At 25.9% G+C, this 18,325-nt stretch overlaps 2 protein-coding genes across 2 annotated transcripts; one reads left to right on the top strand and one right to left on the bottom strand.

The window, feature by feature from the left end:
* Positions 1-281: 281 nt before the first annotated feature.
* Positions 282-13,249, top strand: MKS88_005043 (rap guanine nucleotide exchange factor; the record flags this gene model as incomplete). The annotated part of the gene is made up of 3 exons (XM_067218269.1): positions 282-1,667; positions 3,642-3,930; positions 4,191-13,249. The coding sequence occupies 3 exons, from the start codon at positions 282-284 to the stop codon at positions 13,247-13,249; spliced, it is 10,734 nt and encodes a 3,577-aa protein (XP_067071419.1).
* A 1,455-nt stretch (positions 13,250-14,704) lies between these two features.
* Positions 14,705-16,108, bottom strand: MKS88_005042 (H/ACA ribonucleoprotein complex subunit 4; the record flags this gene model as incomplete). Its single annotated transcript, XM_067218268.1, has 1 exon — positions 14,705-16,108. The coding sequence occupies one exon, from the start codon at positions 16,106-16,108 to the stop codon at positions 14,705-14,707; it is 1,404 nt and encodes a 467-aa protein (XP_067071418.1).
* Between the last annotated feature and the right edge of the window lie 2,217 nt (positions 16,109-18,325).

Here is an 18,325-nt window from a genome sequence, read left to right as displayed (position 1 = left end):
AAGCCCTCACAAATATAAATGATGTGAAAAAAGATAACTTCTGTGTATTTTTATCCTGAGCAGTACGGGTTGTACAAAAAAAAAAAAAAAAAAAAATTTATGAAGAGCCAAGAATCAGTAAATACAGTTAAATATAAGAAAATGAAATATACAGTGCATATATATGTATATATATATGTACACATTCACCATAATAAAGGCATATGCAAGGACATTGAGGAAAAGGAAAAAGAAGAAAACTTGAAATATTAAAAAAATCTAGTAGACAATGTTACGGAAAAATGGATGACCTTGAATCAAGAGAAATAGAAAATATTCATGATTACTTGAAGGGGCATAGAGACAGAAGTATTCGTAATTATAAATCAACTGAAGGGAATAATGTAAATGATGTATCATCCATATACAGTTCACTAAAAAAGTATATATTAAGATTGACAAATATCAACAATTTTATAAAACAAGAAAATTATTTTTTAAGAAAGAAAAATGAAGAATTAATTAAAAAAAATAATGAGGGAAATATACTTAAGATTTATCAATATAAAAAGGGGGTAAACGGATTATATATACACGAAATAAATAAATTAAACAATGAAAATGAATTTATCAAGTATAAATTTCAAAAAATGTTAAGAAAAAACATTTCTTTAGAAAGAAATAATGCTGAATTAAATAACTCATTATTAAATAGAGATAAGCAAGTATTAAGTCAAAATGCTAAAAATGAAAGCATAAATTCTGTAACTAATAATTCAGATGAGAGGTATAAACTGTACAAATTATATGAAATGGATAATATGGATGACAATCAGAACAATCACATTCTAGACATCAATGAATACAACATTGTGGATAATAACATAAATTATTTAGCTCATAATAATTCAATTATGATGGAGCATAAAATAAAAAGAATACTTAAATGCGCAAACATTTTAGAAGATATACTGAACATCCTTAATAGCAATATAAAATATGAAGAACCACTTATATTTCAAAGAAACATGAAAAATATGAAAATTGAAAAGGAAGAACTTCTAATGCAGAATGCATTTTTAAAAGAAAAAATTTTACAAATAGAAACTTTTATTTTAAATGATCCTTTTTTAGTAGAAAAATTTAATTATTTTTATGATTCCACAAATAAGAATGTTGATAACTCGATAAAAAACAACTTCAAATTATATGGAAATAATAATGTCAAAATGCTATACCATGATGTACGCGCTTTAGAAAATAGAAATGTGGATTTAAAGAATGAGTTATTAAACGAAAAAAAAAAATCTTTAATTTATAAAACGTATATGTATAATATGAGAGATAAATTAAAAAATGACTTAACAGAATTGTACAAACTAAATAATGACAGAAATGTAAATTATAATAATTTAAATCAACTTTACAACACAAGTTGTTCCAAAAATGAAAAGGAAAATCTGCATTATTTAAATATCAGCGATTATGCAAATACTACAAATAACAGCTTTGAAGAAGAATCGAAAAAAATTACAAGGAAATATAAGAATTGTTTTACTGACATGAATAATACAGAATACCTTAGAATGTTTAAAATGAACAGCTCAAAAATTGATAATAATCAACTAATGTTGACTCAAGTGTGGAGGAGGATTAAGAAAATGGACGAAGACATTGACTATCTCAAAGTACGCTTAAACAGATAAAAAAATATATATATATATATATATGTATGTGTATGGGTATGTGTATGCATATGTGTATTGGTATGTGTATGCATATGTGTATTGGTATGTGTATGCATATGTGTATGGGTATGTGTATGCATATGTGTATGGGTATGTGTATGCATATGTGTATGGGTATGTGTATGCATATGTGTATGTGTATGCATATATGTATGGGTATGTGTATGCATATGTGTATGGGTATGTGTATGCATATGTATATGGGTATGTGTACGTATATGCGCATATATATGTATATGATTATAAAATAAAAAATAATATAATTTTCTTGCGAATATCGTTACGACTTTTGATTTATCCGGATATATACATATATATATAAACACGCATAAATATATGATATTCTCTTAGTTTTGTGTTCATGTCAGACAATTTATTTTTTAAATAATATACAACAAATGTTTATATACGTTACACCGCATTACATACTTTTAATATTTGTCAATTTTAATATGTTTTACTTATTTTTTTCCCCCATATTACTTCTACATACATAATGTACACAATAAATGTTAATGCATATACTGATTATCTAATCTAAGTGAAATGTTTTGATCTCATAGAATTAAGTTAAATTTTGTGTGTAAATATTACAAAAAATATCATAGCAATAGAATAATTTTTCTCTCAAAGCTGTTAATGCTTTTAGTTAATTGTCATGTTTATTTTTATATACACGTTAACGCTGTTAGTAATTAAATTTTTCTGTAATAATTATTTGTTGCATAAATATGCTAACACTTATTTGAAATTAATGAATTATTCTTTTTTTCGTGTGTAAGATATACCAACAATATATTATATATATATATATTTTTTTTTTTTTTTCTCTCTTTTTTTGAAAATTTCGAATGATATATGTATTTTTATTGAATTTATTTATATTTTAACTCTGTTCTACAATATATGTAAATATGTAGAACAAATCAAGGCGTTGTACATATATTTGGACGAGGTACATATAATCAAAAATTAAAGAAAAATTGTGTACTTTTAACTAAATATATATCAAAATATTTGTGTTAATTTTTTCTTACAAAATTTTAAGATGAACGAATTTTGTTTGGCTTTATATATATATGTACGTATGTATATGCTTATTATAATTTATAAATTTTTCGTTTTTAATTTTAAGTCAATATTGTCAATATTATAAGAAAAAGTAGTGCGGAATAACAAATAGAGCATACCTGCTTAAAGAAGTTAATATACTCTGTGTATCTTTCCCGTCTGTTAAAGATAAATAAATACATATATAGATATACACACATTATTAATTACGTATATGTATAATTATATATAATCGTATCTAATAAAACAAAAAAGAATGTATGTGTTAAGAGAACAGCTTAAGTTTTTCACAAAATTCTGTTTTATGTAGAACATATACATAAGATACAAATTTATTCTTTTTCTTATTTTTAATTATATGCATTTTTCCTATAACTCGATGAATAAAGTGACGATTGTATTTCCGTCACTAATTTGAAGTATATTAGGTTGATTAGTTTATTTTCAGAATCACTTTTTTTCGTATATATATGTGTGTATATATGTGTATATATATATATATGACTATGTATGTGTGTATATATGTGTATATATATATATGCTTATGTATATGTGTATATATGTGTATATATATATATATATGTTTATGTATGTGTGTATATATGTGTATATATATATATGCTTATGTATGTGTGTATATATGTGTATATGTTTATGTATGTGTATGTATATATGTGTATATGTTTATGTATGTGTATGTATGTGTGTGTATATGCACATGATGTCGCTACATCGCTCTGAACATTATATTTTTTAGTTAGTGCTCAAGAGAATTCATTCTGGACAATGTACTTAATTTTCTCTTCATAATTTATTGTAATATGATTTTTTTTCTTCAATTAGAAAAGGAAAAATGAAAATAATTTAAGGCAAAACAAAAAAGACAACACAAGTCCAGAAGAATTAGATGATAGTATGGAAGATGAACTATACTATTTTGAAATAAAAAAATTAATAAATAAAAGAAAAAAAGAACTTGATGATATTTTAAAATCAGATTTAAATATTTTGGGAAAAAAAACAAATGATAATAAAATATTAAATTATCATAAATTAAAATTAAGTAAAAAAAAAGACGATACACTGATTAATGCACGTTTCAACAATAATGAAGACAACATCCTATTTCTAGGTAACCTCAAAAATCATAAACGAATTAACAGCCTTAGGAATTATATTAATAATAAAATTATTTTTCAATATATGAAATATAAATGTATGTATGACTACTATATGCAACAAAAAGGTATGTATAAAAAACAGATAAACCAAAAACAGTTGAATGCTTTTTTTAACAAACATGTGCTAAATATTAAAAATGGTCATGTTTCACATTGCAATCAAAATTTACGTCCTAATAATATAAAAAATAATACGGTGGAGCTACTACAGTATATCAAAAAAAAAAAAAAAATGATTTGAAAAAATATAATAGAAGTTTATCTAGAAATGAGGTTACTGACAAAAGGGAAAGCTTATATATAGAAGTAGAAAAGACAGAGTATCATGACAAAGAAGCCAAATATTCTTCTGGTGATAATAAAACAAAGGCCATTTATCAAGTTGAACGAAAGAAAGAGAAAAAATCAACAGAAAAGGGAAGCAAAAGGAAAAAGGAGAAAGAGAAAAATAGTGACAGCGAAATAAAAAGAGGAGAAATAGACAGAGAAAGTGAAAGAGAAGGAGAAATAAATAGAAAATTCGAAAAGGGGAAAGAAGAAGAAAAGAAAGAGAAGCATACGGATAAAATGAAAGATAGAGAAACAGAAATTGAAAGGGAAAGTGAAAGAGAAGGAGAAATAAACAGAAAATTCGAAAAGGGGAAAGAAGAAGAAAAGAAAGAGAAGTATACGGATAAAATGAAAGATAGAGAAACAGAAATTGAAAGGGAAAGAGAAAAAGAGGCAGAAAAAGAAAAGAAGAAAAAGAGGCAGAATAAGAAAAAGAAAATGAAAAAAACAGAAATAAAAAGAGAAATAGAAAGAAAAAGTGAAAGAGAAAGCAAAAGAGAAAGCAAAAGAGAAAGCAAAAGAGAAAGCGAAATAGAAAGCGAAAATGAAATTGGAAATGAAAAAGACTGTGACATTACCATCGACATAACAACAATTAGAGATAACGATGAAGAATATGTTTGTAGATCTAGTAACGATAAATTATTAAATGAAAATAAAGAGGAAAACAATAGAGCTAACAGTAACAAAATTGATGAAAACAATTTGGAAAACTTTAAGAATCGAAATGAAAATTCAGATAAATTATATCCTAATGAAGAGAACCCAAGAAGACATGATTCTTCTCTAGAAATTTTAAGAAAGAATATTAAAAATATCATTAAAGAAAAAACAGTAAAAAGAGGAAACAGTAAAAATGAAAAAAATGAACTAATTTGTTCGTTTGATAAGGGATCTATATCAATTGATGAAACATATCATAGTAAGAGTAGTACCAAATCTCTTGAAAATAAGTGCAGTATTATATCTTATGTAACAGATAAAAATATAAGTCAACATAGCATAAAATTTGGCATGTCGAGAAAATCATTTGAAGTAGAACAAATTAAAGAGGAAATAAAAGCAATCACAGAAAAACAAGAAAATAATAAAAATGTAGAGTATATAGGTGATAACAACAACATTTATATAGATGAAATTAAATTAGATACTACGAAAGAAGTATATAGGAAAAACGTTAAAAAGAAGAGAAGTTCAAGTTTGTCACTTAATCCAAAAAAAGAGGAAAGTATTGAAACAGTCATTGAATCAGACAGTACAAAAAAAATGAAAGAAGAGGAAGACGTTAGAAGTCTAATCAGCGAAAATGGTTCATATACTTTAGAAAAAAATAAAGAAGAGCAAAAAATAGGAAGGGTGAAAAGCATGAAAAGTTCAGGTAGCACAAATAACGAAAATGAAGAAGAGCAAGATATAGAAGGGGTAAAAGGCAAGAGAAATTCAGATAGCACAAATAACGAAAACGAAGAAGAGCAAGATATAGAAGGGGTGAAAGGCATGAGAAGTTCAGATAGCGTAAATAACAAAAATGAAGAAGGGAAAGAAATAGGATGGGAGAAAAGCATAAGCAGTTCAGGTACTTTAAATCAAATTAAAAGGAAGAACACCATGAAAAACGTAATATATTCAGAATTCGTGGATAAAAAGGAAAAAAGGGAAGAAGATAAAAATATAAATGTGAATGATAATTCAAGTGTAAATGCAATCAAAAATGCAATTGAAAATGCAAATCAAAATGCAAATCAAAATACAGATGAAAATGTAAATACAAATACATATTCTATTAATAGTAGTTTATCTCATGAAAATAGGAGTAATGAGCTTAGTGTCAAAAAGGGGAGTTCCGCAGATAATGACTTTATGAAATTAGGAAGTGAATACTCTGAACAAGACTTTTTTGAAAATAACAAATATTCTAAAGTAAAAATTCATCTGTTCAGAGAAACACTCTATCATTATGATAAAAATGTGTACACTTTTTTTTTGAATTTAATATTACATAGTAAGACTGGTTTAATAGAGACCTACCAAAACAAGATATTTAATGTACAAATAAATGCAGATTATATTTTACAGTATATTTTACGTAATTATTTGAAATCAGATAAACACAGTAATAAAAGTAAAGAGATTAAGGAGAACATAGGAAATAAAGAGAATAAAGAGAACATAGGAAATAAAGAAAATAAAGAAATAAAAGAAATAAAAGAAAATTTAGATGTAGTTAAGAGCCTAAGCGAAGTTGAATATAAACTGGTTACTGAATACATATGTAATAACAATAACACGTCGTCATTGAAAACATTATATCATAAGATTAATTATATAACGAGTGAAAATTATGAAGAGTTTAAAGGTAGATTATTAGAAGGAGGCGTAATAAACTTAATTAATCTGTTTCATGATGAAGACATAAATAGTTTTGATAAAATTTTTGATGTTTCGTTTGTAAATTTTTGTGATATAGTTGGAATATCTAGAGATTCATGCTTATACCATTTTAATTATATGGATGAAAAGTATAAAGGGAAAAGATATATTTATCTAAAGCATATACTTTATTATTTAGACATAGAAACATCCTTGAAAGAAGAATACCACAAGAACAATTTTATATCAATGCATATGAAGAATTTAATGTATATAAATATTAGTGAAAATTTTGATAATTTAAATGAATTTTTTAAATCAATAAGAAAGAAAAATAAGTTATATATAAACGTGAATGAATTTATTTTTTTTTATTATGAACATGAAAAAATGAAAAAATACAATTTCTCACAAGAGGATATCATATCTTTATATTATTCTATTGTTTTTTATGTTTATTATACCAACAAAAATAAAATATTACAAACGCTGCATTTTTCAAATGACAGTAAGAGGAGTGGAAGCCACGATTTGAAGATTGGAAGCAGTCAGAGGAATGGTAACATCATTGAAAATGGTGATGGCATTGAAAATTGTAACAGTATTGAAAATGGTAATAGCATTGAAAATGGTAATAGCATTGAAAATGGTAATAGCATTGAAAATGGTAACAGAATTGAATATAATAACAATGAGCAAAATAGTACCATAGAACAAATCAGTAACAACAAGAAGAAAGGAAGCACCGTTAACCCCAACGTGCGAGGAAAAACTGTACATACAAATGCTAAAAATAAAAACCATAACAATGCACATATCCTAGACGATGGCTATAATTATGTGAACTATGACTTGTCATTGTATAAAGAATATTTCACTATAGATGATTTTAATTTTGTTATTGAAATGAAAGATCTTTATTTTTATTTTGAAGGGTCTGAGTGCCCGTTTTCTAAAATTAAAAGGAGAATTATTGAAATATATGGATCTTTGAAAAAAGGACTACTAATAAATAAAGAAGTTTGTGATGATGACAGGAATATAGATAATGATGAAATAAGTAGCAGTTCATCTATTAATACTGATGCACTAAATTCAATGTCAGACTCGTTCAATTTGTTTATGAAAGACAGATATAGATATAAGCATTCGGATAAACTTTCTTTTTATGAACGAGAAACATCTTTCAGTAAAACAGACATACGAATGAATAAAATAAACAGAATAAGTAAAAAGATTTTTATGTGCTTAATGTATAATATAGGAATACATTTAAATCATTGTTTAACATTATGGGATAACTTTTTACCTTTTTTAGAATGTGATTTATTAGATTATAAAATATTCTCTGCCTTTTTGAACGGTAAAATACACTTAACTAGTCATGAAACAGAGGAAACTGTTAATAAAATAAAAAAAAATCTAATGCATAATAATGAAGAGAAGGATTCAAAATATATACGTAACCATAAAAATATATTACAAGGTACAATATGTTCTCGACTATTCACCAATTTAGAGGAAATGACTTCAACATATGAATTAACTGCTGATGAAATAGAGGCAGTCATTCAAGTTTTGAGTAATGTTCATCCTTTCAACTTTTTAGATAAAAATGAAAAAAAGATATTTATACAAAAATTAAAAAAAAAATGCTACAAAAAAGGACATGATTTTGCTTCATCTGAAGAGTGTCATAAACAAAAGAGCAAAGAAAGAAAGTTCAAAATTAAACCATCAGATATAAATTACATAAACAATGAATTAATTATTCTGTTAAATGGAATATTAAGGCATAACAAGGATTCTAATTTTTTCATAAATAGTGTTAATGTAATAAAAAGGGATAATTTGTGTAATTATGTAGCATACACTGCTACTGCTACAATAGAAGTAAACAACTCTCATTATACGGACGAATTTATCCATCTAATAAATCAAAAAAGAGAAATTTCTCAAGAATTTATGAAAATTATAGACCTCATACCAATATTTAAAAATTTCCCATATGCTTTGAAAAAAGGCTTATCTATTAATGTTCAAAAATGTACATATGAGAGGAAAAAAATAATAATAAGACAACATGATGATCCAACAAACTTTTATATATTGAAAGAAGGAAAAATTAGTTTCTATTGTAATAATAGAGAAGATACACCAATTAACACTATGTCACAATATGGCTTTTTTGGGGAAGTGTCACTTATGTTTAACACATTGAGAACATGTACAGTAGTGGTCGAATCGGATACAGCTCATTGTTATTCTATTTCGAAGGAATATTTTTTATCCCTATTAAACAAGGATGTAGCAAAGGAGTTCATACAGTATTTTCGTGATAACTACACGGAAGGTATTCAGCATATTATTTCAAATTATGTTTTTACAAATATAAGAGATACATCCATGCACCAGGGGGGAAACGGTGCAATAAAAGGTGCAGTAAATGACACCACATATGAAGCTACAAATGATACCACAAATGAAACAACAAATGACACCATAAATGATACGATGAACAAGATAAGCAGCAGGAGTGCCGAGGACTATTTTACCTTATCGAAGGAAAATGCTCATATATCATCCAAAGATTCTAATAATAGTGATGTTCTAGATGGTTATAAAAAATGGAAAACCCTTAAAAGCGCAAGTCAAATTAGTGCAGATAGCATAAGTAAAAAACTATCCTCTGTTATACATTCAACTGATAATATTACATTAGAAGTAGAATATATTAATGAAAGTTGTATAAAATCATTTAACAGCGATTTAGATAAACTTCTTCTGAACATGTTCAACACAGAGCAAAAATATTTTGTTGAAGAAATGGAATCCAATTTAATAAAAACAAAAATTTTTAAAAAAATATTAAAAAATATGAAAGATAAAGGAAAATTCTTGAAAAATATAAAATATGAAAAATATCCAAAAGGAAAACATGTACTGTTAGAAGGCGATTACTGTGACAAATTTTATTTTATTAAAGAAGGTGAAATATCAATAAAGCAATTTAATCAATATAAAAATATGTATGATGAAATAGCTCTTTTTAAAGATAAACAATATTTTGGTCATCAATTAATATTAAATAAGATGAAATCTTTTTTTATCGCAGTAGCTATAACTGATAGTGAATTATATACATTAGACGCGTTGCTATTTGAAGAATTTCTTTCTCCATTTATTGAAATACTTAATAGAACAAAAGATGTGAACCAAATTGATACCTTGACAGAAACGATAAACAATGATATTCAAACAAAGAAAAAAGATAATGATTATATTGTAAAGGTAATAAAATTTTTTAAAAAAGTTAGTATTGTTCAAAAATTAAATGATGATGAACTGTATAATGGGGCTAAAAATTGCAACTTAAAATTTTTTAAAAAAGGGAAAACTATTATTAAATATAATGACACACCTGACTTTTTTTATATTATTAAAAAGGGTATTGTTTCTGTCAATATCGACAATAAAGGACGCGATTCTGTAGAGGAAAAAAGCTTACAAAAAAATGGGGAATATAAAAAGAAACATGCAGATGAAAGTCATAACAGTACATCCGTCTATTTATATAAGTACGATTACTTTGGTGAGTTATCCATTATAAATGATCAGTTAAGAACAGCTACATGTATAGCACATACAAATTGTTTCTTACTAGCTATAGATAAAGTGTCTTTCATTACTTACTTTAGCAGTCTATTTAATGATCTATTGCAAGAGGCGGAGATCAGATACACAAAAAATTATTCTTTACCCTCGTGGCTAAAATCTGTATATGGAAATGAACTTAACCAAAACACACATTCCTTATCAATAAAAATACCTGATTTGGGAAGCTCCTTCAGTAGTATTTCGGACGATAGCAGCGAGATGTTTAGCTTTGAAAAGGAAATAAATAAAAAGTTGAGGGAGAAAACAAAAAATAAAAATAAAAAAAAGAAGAGGGAAAAGGGGGAAGGAGTATCAGCAGCAGACGAAAAAGGGGAAAAGGAAGAGGAAGATATAGGCAAAAAAATAGGTGACAATTTTAATTTCCTTAGAAGGAGCATCAAGACGGACGAGCTTAACAGCTCAAAAAGCTTCTTAAGTGATGGTAGTAGTCTAACAAGTATAAATATCGATGAAAAACTCCAAGAAATACAAATAGAAAAGAAACAAAAAATAGAAGAAATTAAGCTAAAAGAATTAAAGGTATTCGAAAAGATAAAATTAAAAGAAGAAAAAAAAATGAGGACGCTTACCAAAAAGAAAAAGTGTGCTGTGAGCGCATATAGCAACAAGGATAATCACCAAACCTTATATAAACTACCAAATAGTAGTAAAAAAAAGGAAAATGAAGTGAAAAAGGAGACAACTGAGGATAAATCATATTTGCATAATAAACATGACAAAATAGTGCCAAATGAAGAAAAAGACCTAAGCATAGGAAAACATGCGGTACAGTGTTCAGTGGAAAATATAAAGGTGACAGATAAGGATAGAGCTACTAAGAAAAAAATGAACGAAAAAGAAGCTCGTGCCGAGAGTATAAGTGATACTAGCGTAAGCGACACACGTACAAGCGAAAGCCTTAAACCCGCTTTTACCCAAAATTCGTCCAGTATTTTAAAGAAGAAAACAAGCTCCTCTATTTCGACACAGCTAACTACGGATAAACTGGTAGAAAAATTAATGGGTTTTATATGTTCAGAGTACAATTCTATTTTTCACTTTTATGAAAGTATAGATAAATTTAATACAGGATATATAAAGTACGACAATTTTTTGAGTTGTATGACTTTGTTAAATATGGAAGAAGTTTTTGAAGGACCAGAAAATGTGGAAAATTTATTTAAATATTTATGTAATGGTAAGAACGTTTTGACTCTGACCGATTTTTATAAAATTGTATATAAGGATAAAGAAATAGATAAGTATAAATTAAATTTAAGATTATGCGAAGTGTATGGTAATAGTATGTTGGCTTTTAAGAAAAATGTTGTTATATTAAATATGGATGACTGTTTATGTAATTACGCAAATTTTGAAATAGTTTGTGAAAAGGTTGGACTCAGTAAAATGAATATTAAAAACATATGGGATGAAATCAATATAATGAATGAAGAGAATATACCTCTAGAAATTATCCTTAGTATAATAAATGGAGAATTGTATATTGAAGAATCTTATACAATATATAATGCTAAAAAATCTATATTAAATCAGGTAGTTCATTTTTTTCAAGGTAATGAAGAGGATTTAACCAAAATGAGTACAGATGTTATGGAAAATAATTTTCAAGTAAATTATGAGGATCCAATAATTATGAACAAATATCATCATAAATCATGCTCAAATGAATGGGCACATATAGTTGAATTATTAGAGACAAATATATATTTTAAGTATTTAACGTTAGAACAAAGGAAATTTTTTGCGACTTTAATGAATAGAAAAATTATGAATTATGGTGAAATAGTAATAAATCAGTATGATGAACAAGGACCTATAATATTTATATTTGAAGGTAAAGCTAATCTTATTACGCGTACTATATTTGGAATAGAAACTATTATAAGAGAAATTGATAATAAGGAAATATATGGATGTTATGAAGTCATCAATGAATCACCAGCATATTATGAAGTAAAAATAAATTCTGAGAATGCTATTGTATGGGCTTTAAATAGATCTGATTATGTAGATAACTTAAAACCAATGTTAGAAGAAAGAAAACACAATTTAATTCATATTTTGCATGTACTTCGAAATGTACCTATATTGAGATATCTCCCACAAGACATACTTGATAATATCTCCTATGCATTGAAAGTTGAATATCATGAAGCTAATCATACTATTATAAAAGAAAATACATATGACGATAAATATTATATCATTTGTAAAGGTTTAGCAACTGTTGAAAAAAATTCAGAAATTAATAAAAATAAGCTTATCTTATCTACCCTTAAAAAAGCGGATTATTTCGGAGAATTGTCCCTTATAAAAAATACTAAAAGAACAGCTAACGTTGTTTTAGACACACATAGTATACTGCTCTCAGTTGTTGATTCAGAATTTCATAGATTATTTCATCCATATTTTGATAAATTTCTAAATAGAGCTGAGGCAAATTATAAAAAAGTTAATATAAACGATAAACTCCTATTATTTACAGAAATGGAAAAATTTAGCAGTAACTCAAATATCGCTTATATACCCTCCAAAAGAAAGAAAACTAAACGTGTTACTATACAAGACAACTATGATATAGAAGATGTTACACACAGCGTCCAAAATAAAACTAAGGGGGGAGGTGTAAGTTCTTTTTACGAGGAAAATGCCAATACGGATGAGGTTAATTATGGCCAAACTGTAGAAAAGGATAAACGTGTATTTGGTGCTGCAGACACACATGAACATAGTGATAAGAAGAAAAGGACAGATAAAGAGAACGGCAGCAAAGAGAAGGGAAACAACGAGAAGAATATAGCAGAAAAGGATGATAAAAAAAAGAATGTCATAAGGAGGAATAAAGAGAAAGAAAAGAACAAAAGTAAGAATAAAAAAAAGGAGAAAACTTGACGTACGAAAAAGAACATTACATAGGAGATGAGTAGAGTGGGAAGATATCCATTGTTTCTTGTATATGTGTAATGCGTTAAGTTCCATTTAGTAAATTTCTGTATTTTAATCGTTATATTGCATTTTACTGTACTCCATTTATGATATAATATTACCTTTTGTTTTTGTTCTATATTTATCCTCTTTTTTTTGATAATTTTTAAAAAATTTAATTTTTACCAACATTTTTTCGTTTCACGTATATAGTAATGAACCAAGTTTATTTAATTTTTTCATTTTTCTTTTTTTTTTTGAAGTGTTTTTAATAATTTTGTATTTTTAGCAATTTTTAATCATATCCATACGTATATATATGTATATAACTTTAAGTAACATTGCCTTGATTTCCCCCCTCGTACCAAACATATTTGTATAAATATATATGTATAAATTTCATTTTTTAATTATTTTTAAAAATTGCATGGCCTATTTCTTACATATTTTTCATCGTATTCTTTTAAGCTTTTTTCAAAGTGCTAATACACACGAATAAGATAGTAAGTTGTGTGTGTAATTTTTTTTTTTTTTTTTTGATATTTTTAGCTTTAATATATTCGGTTTATTACTTACGTGTAAACGTATAAACGTATATATATATACATTTATATATGTATGTATGCGTGCATACATCAAATGCTTGATTTGCGCGCCCACAGGCGTCCTGTTTCAATAACGAGCATTACACATAACTACTTTTTTTGTAATTTTAAACTATCTTAGTTTTAAAAAAACATTTATAATTACATCATCAAGTTCAATATGTCCATAGTCAGATATATGAACTTAAAGGGTAATATGTGAGAGTATATGTCATTATAGGATTGTTAGTCTTTATTGCTGCTTTAAATAAGTAATCAGTTAAAATGTTTTTGCAGAGATTCTTGAAATTTTTGCTATCCTAAGGATTTCAGCATGATGATTTTAGGACATTATAATTTTCCCTGTTTTCCTCTTCTAGTAACAATTGGTAAGTAGAGGTATGCATAAATGGAAACAATAAAACCCTCATTAATATTTACAATTTAAGTTGTAAATTTACTTTTAAAAATAAAAAATTTTGAAACTTTAAAAAAGGAAAGTATATATTAGTGGTTTGCATTAAATATTAACAAAAGCAAATAAAGTGATATTTAAAAAAAAAAAAGAAAAAGAAAAGAAAAACAGTGGGTATGAGAATAAGAAAAATAACAAAGTAATACACTAAAGAACCACCGTTTTGTGGATTATAATTATGCATACATTACACACGCGTATATTGAATAAATTGTTGTAAATTTGCTATGATATAGATATAAAATTTTTTTTTTTTAAATTGGCAACTTGTCATAAATTAGTTTTTACAAATGCATAAAATTTTCAAGTATTATAAAGGAAAGTATGCAACATACATTCATATTATTTTTGCTTAAACTGTATCTACTTTTTTTTTCGTTTCTTTTTCACTACACCTGTGTCAGAGTGTTCAATGTTATTATTTGCTTCTAGAAGTTTATTCTCCCGTTTTTGTTTCTCTCTCTCATTAAAATTTAAGTTACCATTATCCAAAGCATTTTGTTGAATTATCGTGGTACTTTTTTTATTTTCTTCCATTTTATCACTATTATCATTATTCAGAGTATAAATTGTGGTGTCCCCAACAATTTTAGGAGCATAACCTTCACTTTTTATCCAACTTAAGGGAGTTTTTTCATTTGGTTTTCCATACTTGTCTAACAGACCTGAAAGAATTAATTTTTTTTTTTCCATAGACCTAGAACCAAATCCCCATTTAACATCATATGTATCCCTATCCATTATAACTCTTTTTGTTAAAGAAACAATACCATGATCAACAGTTGCAATGACTGTCGAAGTCATTTGTGCAATAGCTAGTGCAACTGCTTCACCTTTTGTTGTCATTAGAACAATTTCGGAGTTTATATCTATATTAGTATCAAATCTTAAAACACCTGGAATGGTTAACTTTGCACCATAACAAATTGCATTAACTGCACTATCTTTTATAACTATACGCGGGAAATTAATAAGTAATTTTTCTAAAGGTGTTATAATTTTTCTTAAGTAGCTTTCATCACCTGTTGTATCATATATATATTGTGCATCCAAAATATCATGTAATGTACACATATTGTCATACTCAGTCATGTTACCAGATTTTACTCTTCTTAATTCTTGCATATGTGCTCCTACTCCTAATAACAAACCTATATGTTCACATAAAGTTCTTATATACGTTCCTGCTTGACATTTTACCCAAAATACACATATATTATTTATATCATCATAATCTAGTAATTTCGAATCATAGATTGTTCTAACTCTTAACTGTCTTTTAACTGCACATATTAATGGTGGCCTTTGGAATATAGCTCCTTGAAAATTATTTAATACTAACTTTACTTCTTCTACACTATTAGGTTTCGAATGAAATTTGCATACACAAACATATTCTTTTCCAGATTCTTGTTGAGATTTTACAAGTCTAGTTGCCCTATTTAAACAAACTAGTAGTACCCCTGTTACTTTTGGATCTAGTGTTCCACTATGTCCTGTTTTTTCACATTTTAAAATTTTTCTTATCCATGAAACGACTTCATGTGAAGACGGGTTACTTGGCTTATCTAAATTAATTATCCCATATTTTAAATATTCTTCTAAATTTCTTGAGTATGGTGAATTACCCATTGGAAGAGGCGTAAAATGAGATGAACGAATATTTAGTTTATCATAATTTTTTAGTAATAATGGCCAATTCGAAGCATCTATAACAGCTTCTTTTTTTTCCGGTTCTATTTTATATTCTACTTTTGCTTCTTCCATTTTTCTCCTAGCGCTTTCACAAATGCTCTGTATTATGTAAATAGGTACATAAGTATACAAGATGTCACTGCTATATTACCTTATGAATATTTCTACCATGAGCAAGTTACAAAAATATTATTGAATAAAGCATACATACATGTATATATATATTACATATACCTGTATTTTTTTCCTTCATATAATAATGTACATCAATCTCGTAAATTAGCAGTATCTACAACTTAAAATCACACACAAATATATACATCTAATTTGTATTGCGTTTAATTTTTTATTTTTCATAGTCAAATGAATTTCACAATATAAATAATGTTAATTTTTTCTGTTCTGTTATATGAAGTCATTTTTTTATTTCTTGTAACTTTTTTTTTTTTTTTTTATATGTTAATAAAAATCAATTATATACCGCTGATAATGATTTGTAATTTATAACTTTTGTTCCTTTTTGTTATATTTTTTTTTTAATATTAATGTAAATCGATATAATTAAGAGTCTCCAAAAAAAAAAAGGGCCAGTATGCAAACATATATATATATATATGTATAACGTACTACATGTATATAGTACTAATTTAAAAAAAAATTGAATTATATTTTTGTTTTACTTTGGTCAATCCACATTGTTCTACATTAATATTTGCATATTAAGGAACAATTTTATGTTTATAACTGTTTTTTTTTTTTTTTTTAAATAATTTTTTCAATGTATATAACAGAATAAAACAAATGTATAATATGTTTAACTGAACATTATGTCAAGTAAGCCTTCCGTGTTATATAATATGACGGTGCGCTACTTCCGAATGTGGTTATACGTAAATTATTATGGAATCATTACGTCAATTTTTTTTTAAGGGAAAAATATACCAATTTTTTTTTTTATATATAGGTACGTGTTACAAATACGAAAAATCGTTTCAACGTAAGATCTTTTTGGTATTCCTTCATTTGTGTCCTTTCATTTTTACCTATTCATTTCTTTATTTCTCATTTTTTAAACTCATTAAGGGTTAAGAAAATTGATATAATAAAAACGAATGATACAAACAGTATTATTTTATGCTATATAAATATGCAAGGATTATTTATAAATCTACAAAAAAAAAAAAAAAAAAAGATACACCCTTCGTAGTTGTATTCTTTTTTAGTCCGAATTTTTTTTTTTTTTTTCCATGACATATAATTGTGTACCTTCATTATGATTATTTACTTACGGATCACATAATATATTTTTAGGATTTTAAAAACTGCGTCATTTCGTCATCAAAATTTTTTTTTTTAAAAAACAAAAAAAAAATAATAATAAAAATATGTGAACAATAAATGTCAATAAAAAGGAATAATGGAAATTAATACAAATTAAAAAAAAAATTAAATAATTATGTATGGAAAAAGAAAAAAAAATAAAAAGCTTCTTTGATTCATTAATTTATAAGCACATTATATATATATATATATATATATGTAATAAAATGATGTCATCAATAAAGCTAAAATGTATGGATGTAAATGAAAAAGAATGCATGAAGGTGTAATAAAGTGGACAACAAAAATAATATCAATATTTTTAAAAAAGGTAAAAAAGTAAATATATTTTGAAACAATGATGAGGAATGAGGATCATATATTTTTTATTTTTTTTTTTTAATTTCCAAACAAATGTTAAACATAAACTAGGGTAAACTATAATGAAAAAAAAAAAAAAAAAAAGGAAAAAAAAACAAATCTTCTTTACTTTTTGTTGAAAATTTGTAGATTTTTAAAACACATATTCCCCTTTTTCTTTTTACCTTGTGTTTAATCTTGGCTTCTTTTATATTATTCTATTATAACATATAACAGTAATGTCATTCTTTTTGATATATAATAGCATATAAATATATATAAAGGTGAAATTACAATAAAAAGGAAGATAATACACATTTTTTTCCTGAAAATGCATATAATTCTGATAAAGGCACACATTTTCTTACTCATGTTTAACGCATATTAAACATCTGATGTTTTACAAGAATCTATATCTCCTAATTATTTTAAGTAGCTCATATATATACGAACATATAAACCCACGTACATACACTTATAAAAACACGCATACAAAGAAACATGCAAACTCACGTACAAACACACATACATACAAACATGTGTACACACGCCCACAAACATATATACTTACATAAAAATATAATATACACGCACTTCCTCCATGCTCTA

Source organism: Plasmodium brasilianum, chromosome 13 (assembly GCF_023973825.1).
Source record: "Plasmodium brasilianum strain Bolivian I chromosome 13, whole genome shotgun sequence".
NCBI classification, from domain to species: domain Eukaryota; phylum Apicomplexa; class Aconoidasida; order Haemosporida; family Plasmodiidae; genus Plasmodium; species Plasmodium brasilianum.
The sequence above is the reverse complement of the archived record's forward strand: the minus strand, read 5'-3'. Positions and strand labels throughout refer to the sequence as shown.